This window comes from Taeniopygia guttata, chromosome 2, assembly GCF_048771995.1.
Source record: "Taeniopygia guttata chromosome 2, bTaeGut7.mat, whole genome shotgun sequence".
NCBI classification, from domain to species: Eukaryota; Metazoa; Chordata; class Aves; order Passeriformes; family Estrildidae; genus Taeniopygia; species Taeniopygia guttata.
The window spans coordinates 29,076,081-29,093,839 of record NC_133026.1 but is presented as its reverse complement, the minus strand read 5'-3'; the positions used below and the strand labels follow the sequence as shown (position 1 = coordinate 29,093,839).

The 17,759-nt window shown below is 35.1% G+C and overlaps 1 protein-coding gene across 1 annotated transcript in view; it reads left to right on the top strand.

Moving 5' to 3' along the window:
• Positions 1-9,706, top strand: part of MEOX2 (mesenchyme homeobox 2) — a 52,284-nt gene extending 42,578 nt beyond the window's left edge. The window contains exon 3 of the mRNA XM_002188096.7: positions 8,399-9,706. Within this exon, the coding sequence (XP_002188132.2) occupies positions 8,399-8,623 (225 nt within the window). The 3' untranslated portion in view covers positions 8,624-9,706. The remainder of the gene's footprint in view (positions 1-8,398) is intronic.
• Positions 9,707-17,759: the final 8,053 nt, after the last annotated feature.

Genomic DNA, 17,759 nt, shown 5'->3' with positions numbered 1-17,759 from the left:
AATTTCCAATATCTTCCTAGAAAGCTACCAATCATTTATAAAAGGCCTAAAGCTATTGATTTTGCATAGGCAAAAGACAAAATTTTATCCAAGTGAAGAATGCTTTTGCATCAAGTGTTTGACTTCCATGCATGTGGTACCAACATGGAATGAGTCACAAAGAAAGAAGCTTTGTGATGCCTTTTTCCTGCCAGAAATGGAAACAAGCAGCCCTATTATTTAAATTATACTTTGGTATGGTACCATAACCCACACTTGTTAATACATGAAATTTACCATTACAGAATTTTTCTCCAGACCTGGTTACCTCAAAATTTCATCACAAGTGACTTTATTGAAATACTTCTCAGCATTACAAAGGTAAAGGGAGGCTAATCACTGCATTTTTTAGACTTCACTGGTAAAGTAAGAGTAGCTTCACTTGCTCACACAGGCCACAAAAAAAAAGGGAGATAAATATTTCTCCATCATGGGTTTGTCATGCATAGCCTGTGGAAGTGTAAATGTCTATTTATACATTAATTGGCATAACTAATTTTCTACTTTAGGAAGTGAGTTTTCTGAGGTTAGGTGGTGAATATTTTCAAACAAAAATCAAACAAAATCAAACATGTATTGATAGGACAGGCTTGACCATATCTGTCTGTCATGCTGTGACATCTTTGAAAGGCAGCTGCTCATTCCACACTTCCATGTGTTAAGCACACTCTATCCACACTGTAATAATGAGTCTGTGTGGCTTGAAATCCTTTAGATTTTTTGTTTATTTAAAGTAACACTCTTAATAAAATAAAACTTTGATATTTATCTTGACCAATATAAATATCAGCAGTAAGAGTTACTGTGCTACCTCTATTCTTTCTCAGGAAAGAATGCAGCTAGAAAACTTAGTTATAATTAGCACATAATTTTGATTTTTACGATAATTCTTTTTTAAAAATCACATGGCAAAAATTCAATCAGCATATTTAATTTGCAGTATTGATTGAATTCAAACAAGCAATTCATATTCAAAGATTGAAGAACTTTAAGCTGATAGTTGTGAATGGACCCTACACCTGTAGAGAAACTCCGTGAGGTTCTGGGTGGGGAGAAACCTCTGCCTGTGCCAAGAAGCTAATATTGATTAAGACAGGAACATTAGCAGCTCATACAGCTGCTTTTACAAAGTGTGTGAGGCACTGCCATTACCTACCCCTGGTCTTTCTTAGACTCAAGTTGAGAAAGATGTGGCTTCTTCTACCACCTCTTTAGGGAGAGAGGAATTTATAATCTGTAATTTGTAATCACTTTAAGAAATAGAATAAATCAGTGGAGAACAAATTATTTTGCAGAGTTAAAAATGAACATGTAGAATAAAGGAGGTATTTTTTTATGCAGGCCATTGAGAAATGTTGATCTGTGCAAAATGGGTGCAAAGTGATGAACATTACCTTTTTTTTTTTTTATGAAGTAAAATACTCTAATGTAATTCATGAAAGTAAATGCCTACACAAAGAAGAGGAAAGTTTAGCTAAAGGTCATCTTCCCCACAAATTAGTTTTGCACAATTTATTATGTAGATTTGGAATCACATGATCATAATATTGTTTGGATTAGAGTGCCTTAAAGATCATCTACTTCCAACTGCCCATGTGCAGGGAATATTTCACTAGACCAAGTTGCTCAGATCCTCATCCATTCCAGTCTTGAACACTTGCAGGGATGGAGAGTTCACAACCTCTCTGGGCAATCTCAGCCTCACAGTAGAGAACTTCTTCTTAATATCTAATCTAAACCTACCCTCTTTCATCTTAAAACCATTCCCTCTTGTCCTATCACTATATGCCCTTACCAAAGTCCTTCTCCGTCTTTGTAAGCCCCCTTTAGGTACTATACATATGGAAAGGAAGGGATGAAAGTAGACTCTAAAAATTATAGGTAGAATAGGCCTCTAAAAATAATAGGTAGGAGAATAAGGTAGAAGAAGTTTTAGCAGCAGCCCCACAGATTGTCTTTCTTTGCCTCTAACCAAAAAAAGGAAAGACTAATTTTACAAAAAAATACATCCTTAGATTATGTAACCCCAGTCACTAGGAGAAAGATACCTGAAATAGTGTTCGTCTTTCTGCTTAAGATATGTTAACTCTGAAAACAACTTTAGAGAGGTTTTGATTCAGGAAGGTTAGCTGCTTGATCATGAAATCAATTTTGAAGACCATTGGTTGAGAAGGCAACTGTTCTTTGGATGGAGTAGAGGTAAACTGAGTGCTTGAAAAGATTGCCAAAACTGGCATGAAGTACTGCTATTACTGCTGTCCTCTGAAATATAATGTCTATTCCATCCCTGTTTAAACGTGGGAGGTAGAAAGGAGAATGTATCACCTAAGCAGTACCAAAATCTCAACTGACTTTTATGTAACGATAAACCAGAACTCACTCCTACACCTTCCTGGGTGCCAAAAGCTCCAGCTGTCCTTTGTGCACCTGCCAAATCCTCCCCTTTTTCTCAACAGCTGCTGCAAAGTACTTGCACACATTCAGTGCAAAGTTCTGTAATGCAACATGAAGCAGATCATTTTAAATACGTGAGTAGGTGACTTAAGTAATTTTAATCACAAGGTTCTGGTACCACTCCTTAATTTCCAAAGATAAGTCAATTTTCTTCAAGTGATGGATTTTTGGAATATTTTATAATGACTAAGAAGACATTTAATACTAAGATTTATTTAAATTAGTTTTAAGCTCTAAAATATATTTGAGATTTTTATAAGAATTTCTTTGGAATATAAAATGGAATTTCTTCAAGTCATATTCTATGATCACTTACATTTATTCATAGGTTGTACACTTCTATTTACTTCTATAAGTTTCTGAATAAACTATTATTTTTAAATATTATCTGTATGCATGTAAAAAAGGAAAGATTCAGCAGATTCAGCTGTATAACACCAGGGATTTCTATAAATTTCAGGAGTTTGACTTTCCTTAAAACTTGGCAGCATAAATGTACTTTCTAAAAATAACAGGGATGTATTCAAGGCCAAAGAAAGTTTAGAAGTAAACCTAATTTTTTTTTCTAATTCCGAAAAATCAGGGTTATTTTTTGTTATTCATATGTTTGTCAGTATCAGAGGAAAGTAAATTGAAATATTTAAAAATAATAAAAGCAAAAGTAAATGGACGACAGTTGACCAAGGCAGAATGCTTTAAAGGCTTGATTCTTTGGTCTTCATGACATATCAGTTAGTTATATTAAAACATGGAATTTAGGATACTGACTGCAAAGACTCTTGCTTAGAAATATGGATCCCTTAAAACAAAAGAATAGTTACAACTGGCACAGCAATCTTGTATCTAATTTTTAAGGCTCTCTAGATAACAGGCCTCAAATTTTAATCTTGTTTGGGACTCATGCCACTAAAACCTGGAATAGAAAACTGGATTTTAGGAAAGAATTTTTCATTTCCAGAAAATACCTTTTATAAAGAGAAAGCATTTTTTCTTAAAAGAAGAAAGAAAACTGATAGTAAAACTGAGATAGTTTGAATTCAGTCATTACTTTTTCATTCAATTATTCTTAAAGCTAACACGACTGAAAGGCTCTGCTGAAGAAGGAGCATTAAATAAGAAGTTTAGGACATATTTACATTTTGAATCAAAAGGAGTTGTTGATGTCCACATAAGGAAGTTATATTAAAGATACCCATCCAACACAACCCATAGTGTGGCCCTTAAGACTACTAAGGACCTATATATCACAAGTATGCAATAATTATTTTGGCACTGGAGACACTAACAATGTCAACCTCATTGTTTGACTCCTCTCCTATGATTCCTACAGAGCAGACCTTAAAATAAATTGGTCACAGCAAAAACATTTATCTTGTAGATCAGGAGATACATGATGAGAAATAATTTAGTCATATCTAAAGTAACAGTCTAATCATCAGATGTGGAGATGCAGATGCTAAACAACTTGTTGACTAAGGGAAAAGAAACAGGGCTTTCGTGCCAGTAAGCAGATGTGCTCAATAGACTGGCTCATAAGCACTGATTTAGAAACAGCTGTTAATGCTACCATCATCTTTAATGTAGCTCATTTCCCGCCACTTCCTTTGTTTTCTGTGCATACACACGCTTGCTCTATACAGTCAAGTTGTGCTAGTCGAAAGGTGGAGATGAGGGAGTGCATTTCAATAAACAGTAGGCAATCAGGACTTGATTCTGGGAGGTGGTGAGCATGGTCAGACCCCTGCTGGAGCTAACTTAGCCTTCAAAATAACATTAAAAGCTTTGTAAATCTTATTAAGTTTGTCACAGTAGATTTTTAAACTTCTTTAAAGGATATATTTTTTTGCAAATGTTGTAAATGTCACTACTATTTCTTTCACTGGGGAAAATTTCAAAAAGTTTTCAAGTTCACTTCAGTAAAATTTTTTCTCTATATTTTTTAAAATTTTTTATTTATTTTTCTTTCACTCAGTCACTGTCACTCGATCTATTCTATTCTATTCTATTCTATTCTATTCTACTCTACTCTGTTCTATTCTATTCTATTCTATTCTATTCTATTCTATTCTATTCTATTCTATTCTATTCTATTCTATTCTATTCTATTCTATTCTATTCTATTCTATTCTACTCTGTTCTATTCTATTCTATTCTACTTCTTTTATTTTCTATCTTCTTTCTTTGTCCTCTCTCCTTCATGTTTCTCAGGGTGTTTTGTTTCGATTCATGTTTTTTGCAAGACCTGAAAGATTTAAATGAGTTGTGTGTTTAAAAAGCATGTTTTTCCATGAACCAAGATAAACTGATGTTCTGAATTACTTCACACAAAGTTTGCTTAACTTCCTTTCCATTACTAAAATATCGATGGATCACATATCAGTAACAATTATACCCTCTATAACTGACCTTTAGTGCCAAAGGAAGTTCAGAATTCCAATATCTAAATTTGATCTCTAGAGGAAATAACAAGTGAAGTACCTGTCTCATATTATTAGCACATGAGCATTAAAGTCTTCATTTAGAGTCTATTGAGCTGTATGAAAAAACTCACATTGACATTAAGGTACTTTGGATCAGATCAAAAGTGGACTTCAATACTTCATAATGGAGGACATAAATAAATGTATAGTAAAAAATATTTTGTATATGTATAATGCATTCCCTTATATAAGACCCTGCTGTACATTAACACAGTAAATGGCATCAAAATAAACTTACAATATTTTCAATGATAAACGACTATAAATGATTTCTAGCTTCTGAGAATAATCTTTGACATACCAATAAGCCAATTTCTTATTTTATATTCTGTAAATAAAACAAATGCAGTTTATTTAAAGTAATGAACAACAAAAAAAAAAAAGCTATGAAAACCTTTTTCCTTTTTAACATTGTTACCATTTTCTCTTTATGGGAAAGCTATATGTTTGTCAGTAGTATATTTCCTCCCACGAGATTGTCAAGGTTACTTTCTTCCTTCTACACTCAAGAGAGTGCATGCAAAGGTAGCTGGAATAATTTCAGCCCAACTTCCCCAAATGCCATGTTTCCCATGCATGCAGACATAGTGTTGCATGCTGGAATATGCAAATGTATCTTGTACTCATTCTTGAAAAGGGAAGTCATCATTCCTTAACTGATTTATATCAACTAATATGCAGATGCTGACCTCTACTAATCCCTGGTGGAGGCACTTTAAGGCATGATCTTATGGACTGATCTGGAGGTTGGTGATCTGAGTGAAGAAGTACTCCTCAGCCTGGATTCAGTTGCCCATTACCTGGAAGTTGGGGTCAATCTTTTGGGTTTAATGCTCAAGGAGACAGACTCCTCTTAACTCTGCTGTTGTCAATGGCCTGAGTTATAACAAGCAAAACCAAAATGTATTGTCATAAAAAATGAAAACCAGAATAAATTATTTAATGACAGTAGAAAACAGTCAAAAATGTAATCTTAGCAGATGTGTGAATTAGTTTTGTCTGTGATAGAACAGAAATGAGCACCTGTAATAGAAGCCAGGCAGTAATCATCCTATCCTCTTCACTCCTGTCCCATCCAGGACAGTGTCTGACTGCTCACAGGAGTATTAGTTTAAGTTTCTCATCCACAAATGAATTGACCACATCCAGAAGGATGTCTCCTGTTCCAGTAGTTCTCCTTTCAAGTTAAAGTAGGTTGCATCCAGGCTGTGTGCTAAAACTTTTACTTCAAATGCATAATTTTCATTTTTCTTGAAACTATGTTTTCTGTATATTATTACTCTGTTCTATGCCTTGTGTCATGTGAATTATTCTGTGAATGTTCAAGGACATAAAAATATCCAGATAATTGCTTGAACCTTTTAACAACTACTTCAATCCTGTAATTTCTTCTTACTAAAGAAATTTATCTTGGCCCTTAATTCATAAGAAGCTTGATAATATCCTGTGATAATTGGGTCCAATCCAAAGTGTATGTTCAGATAATGATTGCAGCTGCATCTACTGCACTATCTGGCACAAGTAGAGTGGTGCCTTTTGCAAGGGAAACTTCACTGTTTAAAAAAAAAACCAAAAATTAAACAAAATAACATTATCGCTTCTCCCATAAAGCTGCCAATGCTGTACCCTTTTGAAGATGTTGTTTCCACGGACACTTCTGGTACCAGTCCTAAGTATGGTAATTTCCAATACCATAGGAGCCAGTAATAAATACCTTCCCTTTTACACATTTTTCACTTTGCAAGCTAGACTTTTTTGGCTCTGATGAGTTGACTAGAGGAAAAGATGTGCTCTGCTTTAAGGCTCTTAACTAACCTGGAATCATTTTTCTCTGTTCCCAAGTGATTTGCTTTAACAGCTCACTTTGGCTTTAACAGGAATATAGAGTATTAAAAAAATAAATAATCTCTCTTCCTTCCTATAAACATATGCAAAGATAGTGATGCTATCTATCAGTCAATTGTAGTAAAATTTTAATGTAAAATTCAAAGTGATAGTAAAGGTTAAAAACTGTGAGGTTTCCTGGATGTGTAAGACAGATTCAGCAAAACAGCATTTTTGTGGCTCTATTACTCATGTTGTACAATATGTCCTGCTGTGCCTGTTGCTTGCTGATTCTTTTAAAACTCTGAAGCACATTCTGCTAAACACAGCAGAGGATATACCATCATTGCAAGCTTTCTTGCTTTTTTCCAAGTTCAGTGTTGCAGGCATTTTTTATTTTTCTATGGAACCTTCTTCATCTGAAGAGCTGCACACAAACACACACACACACACACACACACACACACACACACACACACACACACACACACACACACACACACACGAGATTTTTCAGCAACATTAACTCTAAATGAATCAAACCTAACAATATTCTATTCATACTATTTTCAGTGACAGTACTTGAAGCTGATCTGAAATCAGTCTTTAATCTGGTCTAATATATTTGACAGCTGCTATGCACATCATTTTTTTTCCCCTTTTCTTTTGGCTATTGAAAAATATTGTGGTTTGCAGTGCAAATAATTTAGGTTTACTTTTCCCTCATATATTTCCATACAGAGATGGGGAGGAGAGGAAATGGGTTTCAGCTGGAGTAAAATCTTGGGGTTTAATGTGACTTAAACACAGATAGATTTTTAGTCTTCCATGTTATGAATTTCTTTTTCATTCTTATCTAAAATTATTTGCTAATTTTGACTCAAATTTATAAATTGCCTTCTGACTTTGGGGGAATTAATTTGTCTAAAAAAATTGATCAGGGTCTATGGTTAACTGTAGCAGAATAAAGGATCAGTTGACTAGAATAATTTGAATACATTTGTGAAATAGAAAGGGAAGTCTTAAGCTCTTATAGTAAGAAATGGTCTTTTAAATACTTCAGCAAGTTAAAAAAAAGGCACCTTTAAAGTGCTGCACCTGAAACTCATCACCAGCTTACAGAAACAAAGAAGAAAGCAATGCCAGCTTTTCAGGCAAGTTGCTTTGCAGAGTAACTACCCTCTGATGAAGAGTTCTGTTACTCAAAATGGATGTTCTTTTGCACAGTCCCTTGATGGGAGACATTTTTCTTTTGTTTCTCTCCTTGACAAATGGCATTAATATGTTTTTCAAGAGTATGTTATTTTTTTAATGTTTTCTAAAAGGCTCGGAGATGTTCCTACAGAACTGTCTGTAGCAGATAGACCAGCTGTATTCTTAGGAGTAACCCCTTTTCCTCCCTTGCAGTCATTATCCCCAGTGTTCACATTCTATCCAAAACTGAATTGCCTGATCTTCAGGGAAAGCTTGCTAAGCTTTAGCATCCAGATAGAAAGGCACATTAGGAAAATACAATCCCCAAGTGCTGCGCTACAGGTAGGAATTAATTTTTACCAGCAGTGACCCCATCTTTATTTACTTGTTTACTTTCTTCTGTGAAGGTAAAGGTTTGGTTCCAGAACAGACGGATGAAGTGGAAGCGTGTAAAAGGGGGCCAGCAAGGGGCAGCTGCCCGGGAGAAGGAACTGGTGAATGTGAAAAAGGGCACGCTGCTCCCCTCCGAGCTCTCCGGCATCGGCGCTGCTGGGCTCCAGCACACGGGGGACTCTCTAGCCAACGATGACAGCCACGACAGTGACCACAGCTCTGAGCACGCACACTTATGATACACAGAGTGTCCCAGCTCCGTTCTCAGGAAAGATGCTTTGCTGGCAAGCCTTACACAGGCATCGTTTACTTATGCAAGTGACTCTGGCAGTGATCTTTAAAGTTGTTATGGAAAATTCAGGCTTTTTGTGTCTGCTTTTCTCGATTCTTAGATGGTTTACAGTAAGTGCCATGTCTTAAAGGTGCCTCAAGATGGAGAAGTGGAAGACAAACTTACTTTGAACATTCCAGATTTGTTTGTCGTTTTTATGACAGCGGGCAGGTATTTTTGCTTAAGCTTGCACTGAAAATTACATTGCTCTCAAAGACGTTATATTCTGAAAACCACAGTGCCACAAAATCACTATCTAGTGGATAAGAAATGTATTTTAACTCTGTATATATTTACCTTACAGCATTTTCCTGTCTTCACTAATTTTTAGCAATGCATTCATATTAGCTGATGGCAATAGTCACTCATGACAATAAATGGCTTTTTGTCTCTATATCTTTGTTTTGTTTTACCAAAGACATACAATACATGCAGATACTTTTGTTCAAGTAGAGAACAATACAATAGTGTCTGCTAGGACACATCCTTGTATGACAGACAAAACAAACCTTATGTTGCATTTACTATCAACTGCTGCTAATAGGGTATTATTAAATTTACCTAGCTCCTCAATTCTTCCTATCTTATAACTGCAAAAAGTGATTTTTACAATCATAAGGATAGTCCAGTAACCTGCCAAAAATGTCATGTTCTGCTCATGCTCAGTGGAAACTTTCCAAAGGATTATTTGTCTCTACTTTGTCATAATTGAGTACATTGATAAATACTGAAACTCTACAGAAATGTTGTTGCTTTATGTTCAGTTGGAAAAAACAGCAGATAAACTGAAAGCTATTATCAACTGCTTATGTTGGTAGGAATCAAAATATGAAGGTAACTCTATATTGTGTCCCATGAGTAAAATCAAGACATATTTTCTGTTATAAGCTTTCGTGTACATATAGGCAAATACCAAACCCCAAAATTTAATGCAAACTATTGATTGTACTTTGTAAAGAAATATGTTTAATAAATAATCCTTTTTAAATAACTCTGGTCTCTTTACAGTGATTTCATAGGACTCTAAAAGGGATTTCTGCCTAAGCAGCTCTGTCTCCTTTTGTGTCTTTTGGAACTTCGTCTGGGGACAACACAAAGCTGTTTTCAAATTTAGCCTTTTAATCTTGGACAAACCTTCTACCTTGATCCATTTGGGAAACTCTTTCCTTTAGCAGGAAAAATTTAACTAGCAGCTAATGATGTCTTCAGCCAAAACCAACAAGAGTCTGTTCCACCATTTTTCCATATTTAGAGCAAATGTAAAGGGTTATTTTGTAGAACTTGTTGAACTGGATGAAAGGCAATAAATATAAGGAAGGGATGCATACTTATATTAATCATTGCTTTTGTTCTGTAAAGTTGTTTAATAGAAAAACCTCAAAGCATCTCCCCAAAAATTTAGAGATTAATTGGACTGGGTAGTGTAATAGAAGGAAGTGGGTGAAAAAAGAGGGAGCAAGAAATGTGCACATCCTAGCAAGTACTTGTGAGCATTCACTAAAACACTACTATGTGAAGCAGTAGGGCAGCATGAAAATTAAATGCAATCAAGAAATCTGTGTCTATTTTCTAAATCCTTTCCATTTAAGTTTGATCTTTCTTGTACATTAATTGTTATCATGACTATTTTAGTTTAAAATATCCAAGCAATGGTTAATTAATTTCTTAAGACTTTAGACCATTTTATTGATTCCAGCCCTTAAGGGGCTTTGCATTTTTTTCTGTTTTTTATCAAATGCCTTTGTCATACAAAAGTGCTGAGAACAGCAATGGGATAAGAGAAGTAAGCTAACTATTGTGAACACTTATATTTTTGATTTTATGTCTGGATGGGAAAGGTTTTTGGGTTTTCCAGGGGTTATCAGAACAGAAAAAATTTAAAGTGATTCATACTAAAGCTTTTTACTCTTGGCTATTTTTTCCTTCCCCCTAAATGAACTATAACTACATTTCAAAATGAAAAAATACAATAGAAAGTTGAAAATAAGTACCTTTCAAATGACACTTCTTAACCAGAGAGATTTAGTCAAATATAATGTGACTTGTTCTGCTACTAAAGGGGAGAGAATGTCTTCCAAGTACTGTTGGCCAAAAATACCTTTTAAGGCAGAATTGTTTATTGCTGTCCTTCATAAAAAAATTACAACTGCATCTAAAAACAGAGCAACCCAGTTTGAGCTGACACTTTACAAAACAAATGGAACTGCTTTATTTACATTACCTGAAATGCACCAATGTGTTCCTAGCCCTAGGCATTTTTTGAGGTGTTTTACCTCTGTTAGTGGCACAGGGATTGGACTGGGTTACTTGCTGTGGGGAAGCAGACAGCTTTTCCTATTGAAAAAGATAGTATTTTTACATTTTCCTAGTTTTAACTGAATCTGCTGAGATTTAGAGCACAAACTGAAGGGAGAGAAAGGTGCAAGTAGATTTATAGTGCTAGGAGGTGGATTTTTTTGTTTAGGTAAGTGAATGAACTTGAAACAAAGGACCAAATAATATAACTTTATATTTCAGAACAAAGAGACAACTAAAAAATATTAACATTTCCTATGCTTTAAAAGCAGTTCAGACTTTGAAAATGGCTATAAGGTGCTAACTCTAATTCCTCAGATTACTTAGAGACCTCTGGCAGCTTTCAACAACTGTTTGTTGGTACACCATTGGTGCGCACACTGTGGTGCAGAGATCCTACACTGGCAGCAGTTGAACCTATGAAGGCACAGTGATCTTCCTATTATGTTCTTGAAGGAACTTCCTTGCATGCTCAGCCTCACAGAAATACAGACATGCTTCTTCCAAAGCTTCATGCTCCCTCTTGGTTATTCAGCTAGCTCGTATTCAAGCCATGTAGAGCAGCAACAAATGCCCCATGCTTTAGCACCTCTTTGCAGATCAGCAGGTCTGCTTAGGACTCATCAATGCAGATGCTGTCTCATCTTCTTGTGAATACTCCAATTACCCAAAAACTCTCTTATGGAAGCTCCTGGGATCAACCACGTGCAGTAATATGCCATGACTTTGTATCAAAGTTGCAGCACAATTTCGTTGCTGAAAACAGATATAAAAAAGGTTTTTGAACTATAACTTAAGGGCTTGTTTTATCTTCGTTGTTTTAAATCTGTCTGCACACTGTTAAGTGTTCTACCAGTCTAGCCATGTGGTATATCTAAGACTTTACCATTTAGCACATGGACAAAATCAACCCCTAAGACTGTGACTTGCCCAAAGTTGCGCAAGCACTTGGTTATAGGGTGAAATGTAAATGTGATGAAATATAGTCAGTTTGGTTTATCTTTATTATTTACTGTTATTAAATAGTGGATAATCACTTTTCATGAGTTGTTGTCAATGAATCTGGCTTCTGAAGAATAATGAGGATTTTGAGTAACCACAGTTTTGATACCATATTTTTCCAGAGTCAACCTGTCTTTGATTTTGTGTTGGTGTGTTTCTGAGCCAGATATAAAAATGCACTCAGGAAACATACACAGAAAACACAATTGACTGTAAAAAGACAATGATGCTTAACATTTTCATTTTCAACATGATGGATGATAAGAATTCTTTTTTCTCTGGTACAAAGCTATCTATTACTTGCAGGGTTTCTTTCTCTTCCTTTATGACTGTTGGGTTTTTAATTTCATTATTTTGTTTATTTTACCTTCATTATTTTAGATATTGAGATATTGTTAAAATAGTATCATTGCAAGGTGGCTGAATTTATTTAACTGCATGCTGAAAGTAGTACCTTTTCTTGACTTTTCATTGGATCCAAAAAAAAGGGAGCACAAGAAGAGACTCTATACCTATCTCTTTCTACCATAGGCCAAGTTTCAAGGTAATTTATGTTCCCTGCTTTCTTGAATGGAGGTTCTGACAGCTGCAATAATGTTTTTTATACAAATAGATAAAAGAAGAACTATTAGGACCTTCAGTCTTAGTAGCTATGAGGAGCCATATAAGTTAGGGACAAAATGTCAGCTTGAGCCTTCATTGAGAATTTCCTGGCTTCAGTCATTTGGTGTCTCTTGGGTGAGCTTGTATTTAAGCAAGTACATGCAGTATTTAAGATCAACTACAAGAGTCAAGAAATTTTAGAGAATAACATTTAACTAATTATGAACAGTAATTGAATATCATTATGTAATGTGTGTGGATTGAAAAGGAGAATTCAGTATACAACCTGATGTCTGTATTAATTTTAAAAAGGCAGTGTAACAGATAACCAACAGTAACAGGCATAGGGCTTCAGTAGTGATGGATACTATAATCTCAGTTTAATAATGACTCACTGGAGCTCATTTGATTTTATATATTTCTTTCCATTTTAATTTTAAGCCCACGATCTTTTGGCATCATTTACAGCTGAGCACTGTGGTGTAGGAATCAGTTTCAATGTAATTTAAGGCCCCTGGCTGTTAGTCAGGGCCTCCATATGGCATAATAAGAGGTTATCACATTCATCTGTAAAAACTGCAAATGTTTTAACAGTTTCTCAGTCCTTTATTACCTCTGTCCTAGTCATGCATGCAAGAATATCACTTGAACAATAGAGTTGGTTGAGATCAATAAACAGAGAAGACCCCACAAAGCATTGTAAATGAAGAGTTTGTTAAATACTAGCTGTAGTAAGAAATAAACCATAGCTCCTTTTTTTTTTTCTTTTTTTTTTTTTTTCTTTAGGAAAACTCCGAAGATTTTAAAATGATACTCAAGAAATTTTTACTGGCCACCTTGTATGACAAGCCAAGTAAACCTTGTGGGATTAGATTCAGGGCTCAGGGCTCTAGTAAATGTCCTGTGATGGTTCTTTCTTCTTAAATATTATTTGTCCCTTGAATGTCTTCTATGACAACCTACTCCAACTCTTGCAACCCTCATTCCTTAACTGGATTCACAAAGAAAGAAGAAATATGTGTCTCTTCAAAGAAGAATTGAACAACATAGTTAAGATAAGGTGTAAGAATGTGATTCAGAATACTAAATAATTATTAAAATGTTGCTAATTCTGTTCAGAGGACTAATTAACACAAATAAAGTGTGTTGCCACATTCCTGTTCTTTCTATAAATGATTTATTAAAAATTCTTGTGTGGAATTTGTGAACTAAAAACTTTTAAAATCTTTGTGTATTATGGTCAATAAGGTTATATACTCAAACTCAAATATTTAATTCTGTTGCCTAACAGAATAGGATTACTAGCTCACAGATTGGCATGTCTCAAGAAAGAAAAAATTTGGACACAAATACTTTTCTGCTAATGTTTGGATTATCTTTTGGCAAATTTTGAAAATTTAGTATCCATTAGGAGAAATGTTGTGAAATGTTATTTACATTGGTGACCAGCAAATTAATGAGATTCACTCATCCTTTAAGCAAAGATCACAATAATTGATTTCTGTAGAAACTTTATTGTCGCATAACCACACAATAATATAATGACATCTGTATTATAAAAGCATGCTCCAAAACAATATGAAGTAATTAATGTGGCAGATACCTGTAGGAATAGTTTAGTATTTAGGGACAGATTCTCATCCCTAGTGTCACCATGAACATATACACATGTATATGTAACTTATGGTTGCATACGGACTTCAGAGTTTTTAGAAATATGTCTATTCTGAATGCTTACCACATTATTTGCCAAAAAAGTCACATGCACAGCTGAGAAAATACTGAAATGGGCATTTGCCCAAATTAAAAATGTATCTTGAAAAGTGCGCTTAGAAAAATTTTATGAAATCGCCACTGAAATTCATTGAAGGGAGTAAAACCTACCAGGGGAGAAAAAAGCCCCCAAATTTGGAATTAGAACACATTGTAAATAATTTTGTATACATATTTCTATAATTCTTGTGTAGATACCTATTCACTGGAACTGTGGAAATAAAATACACAACTTTCCTTCCATAAGTGATACTAAGTACAACATAGAGCTGTCACTTTTCTAATTTTAGCATATTTGTATAAGACATTTGATTCTGATGACAATATTATGATGAGATCTCAGGATTCGTTTTATATGGAATATTTTTGCAAGAAAGAAGAAAAGGTTCTTCTAAGGTAGTAAAGGACCTCATCTAAAGCCTATAGATGGCAATGGAAAGATTACGATTGATTTCACAAGGATTTGGACTTAGCCCAAAGTACACACAAAAGTTCATACAGATCAGTGAACAGTCCAGGATTAAGACATTAGCCAATAATTTCCAAAGTGACTGCTGACTTTGTGCCTCCATTATGACACACAGTATCCTGATTTCAACAAAGTTTTGAGTACACAGTGAAATTAGGACCACTTTATTGAAATGTGAGTTGAGAACCCCATATTATGGGGTTATAAAAATTCTGGTTTTGGTTCTAACAGGGTCATAATGCAGGATTTGTATAGCTGGCAAATCATCACATTAAGTTATTAAATTGTAGATTTCATAAGCAATATGAATATTGCTATGCCACTTTCATTCTGCAATTTGTGGTATTAGTAGATAAGAAAAATAAAGTGCATTATATAGAAAGGTGGGTTTGAACAGATGTTCCCAAATGGTGTGGGGGGTAGGGGTGGTGAGGAAGGTAAAACTTTCCTTCCATTCAGATGTCTGTCTTGAATTTCTCACAGTTTTTGCAGACAGTTTGGATCACTTCCAACATACATCGTTGCCTGTCTGGTATGAAAAATGCCATCTGTGGTGTGTGGAAGTTCTTTCTTTAAAAGTGGCCTGCTAATTATTCTTCAGGCAGGTGTTACCAAAGTGAAGTCAGGTGTCAAGCATAGCATAAACTTTAAATTGACTAAAATTGCTCTGTTCTTCTGTACTGTTCTTTCCCAAAAGAATAGAATGGAATATAAGAGAGAATTGAAATGTTGGTTGATACAGCAATGAGATGACTCATGCAGCAGTATATACTGTGGTGACACTCAAAAACTGAAAGGTAAAGGATGTGAGTTGAATGAAGTGTATAAATTTTCCAAAACAAATGTCCTTCTGATTCTTACTGGTCCTTTATGCTTGCATTGCCATTCTGCAAAATGTGAAAAATCCTGATGTTCTCAGAAATTTCAGACAGGGTAAAAGGTGGAGGAAAGAATTTCCTTCTGTGCTTTGGAAGACTGGGAAAGCTGTTTGATGAAAAGAGTGTGGAAGATGGCTGTTTTGTGTGAATGACACCTGCAAATTCTCACCTACATTCACTCTCCAAACCACTCATGCCTTAAAGCTTTTTGAAGATTAATAGGATGGTTAATGGGCCAGAATCAACACATGAGGGCTGCAGGCAGCCATTCAGCTGATCCATGAGCCCCAGCTCCCAGGATAAGCACTGCTGCTGCCTCTCATTTGCAGCAGTTAGTGTGCTGCTCTGCTCCTTACATGACATCAGCCCTCCCAATTGAAGATGAAAACTCACCACACTGAGCCAGATGTTACAACACTTCTCTCTCCCTCACACATGAGTGTTGTTAGGAGGTGAGGGATTACTAGTATAAATGCAAGACTTCCTACTTTCTATGCTGTTTTCAGAAGATTTTTTGAATAAACAGTCCTTTTACTATTTGTAATCTTGGTGTTCAGAATGACTGACATTGTTAGTGGTTTGAAAAATGAGGATGAGGAAAGCACAAGCACATCTACTCCTTTTGACAGTAAGACTTGCATTGTTTGCTTTATCAGTGATGAAAGTAATCCACTTTCTCTCCTGCCTTAAGCAGACCCTTGCCAAAATATTTACAATAGACTGAGACGATGCTGAGATAAAGAGCAGTACTGTAAGTAACTGAGAATGTAGTGCTGTTACATTTTTGATCAATCCTGAGACATCTGGATGATTTTGAACTACTGGTCTTCTACTATGAAGAAAAGTTTTACTTCCATAAGGACTTCCTCTGGTGTTTTCAATATCAAGCTTATCCTCTAACTGCCTTAGCATATTGTGATAATGAGATGTACACAAAGCACTGGCATGCAGCATTATTGAGATGATTTCCTTTTTGGCTCAGCCAGATTCCTGTTAAAAGTTATACAGACTCTTTAGAGACTAACAAAAGAAGAATTAAAGATCCAGCAATGGCACGAAGATAAGCCTGATGAAGCTGGAGTTAGGCTCTCATGAAATTAAAAGCAGACTTTGTATGAATACATTTATGAAATATGCCATTGCAATTTCATTACACAACAAAACCACAAAGTCCTAAACCCTTTTTTGGCCCATATATATATACTATCAATACTATCAAAATCCTAGTATTACTTTGTAGAGTGGATTCTTCATTAGCATTCTTCATTGCAGACTACAGGCTTGGATAAACACATTCCAATTAGAAGAAAGGGAAAACAAAGCTGAAATTTGCACTGAAATTGTTTCTGGGCTGTAGAGTAACAATGGCTAAATCCCATCCCATACCTGTTCACAGGTATAGATAAAATGAGGATGAAGCCATAAGTTTGTGATCAAACCCATCCTATAATAGCATTTTAAATGATTTTGAGAATAGAGCATTTGACATTTCTCTCCAAAGATTTTTCAATCTAGAAGAAGACTATAATCTCCTACATATTTGCAAATATGTTCAAACATCTTCCACTACCTCACAATAACAAAATCACAATGGTCAAAAAAAGGCTTCTTCACTGAACACTCTTTAAAGAGTCAACTTTGATGAGTCTGATAAAACTCTGAGGACAAAGGCAGATACAATTTTATTAGAAATTTTGCCAGTAAAATATTATATAATCATAGTAATATTTAAATTGGCATGTAGGGAATCATATTGGAAGGTATATGCAGCTTTAAGCAAATCATAGGGACCTCTTATCTGTGCTTTTTCTTATCATACTGTGCAGATCTTTCTGAGGAGAAACTTAACAGCTGTAGAACAATTCAGAGAATGGCAATGGAAGAAATGAACAGGAATGATGGTATACTTACCTGCAACTGCACTTTGTTAGAATGCTACTCTGTCTCCACACTATTGCAGTGGCTTAGGCATCTTGCATAGGTATGATCCAGAAAAACAAACTCAGATTAAGTACTTACATAAG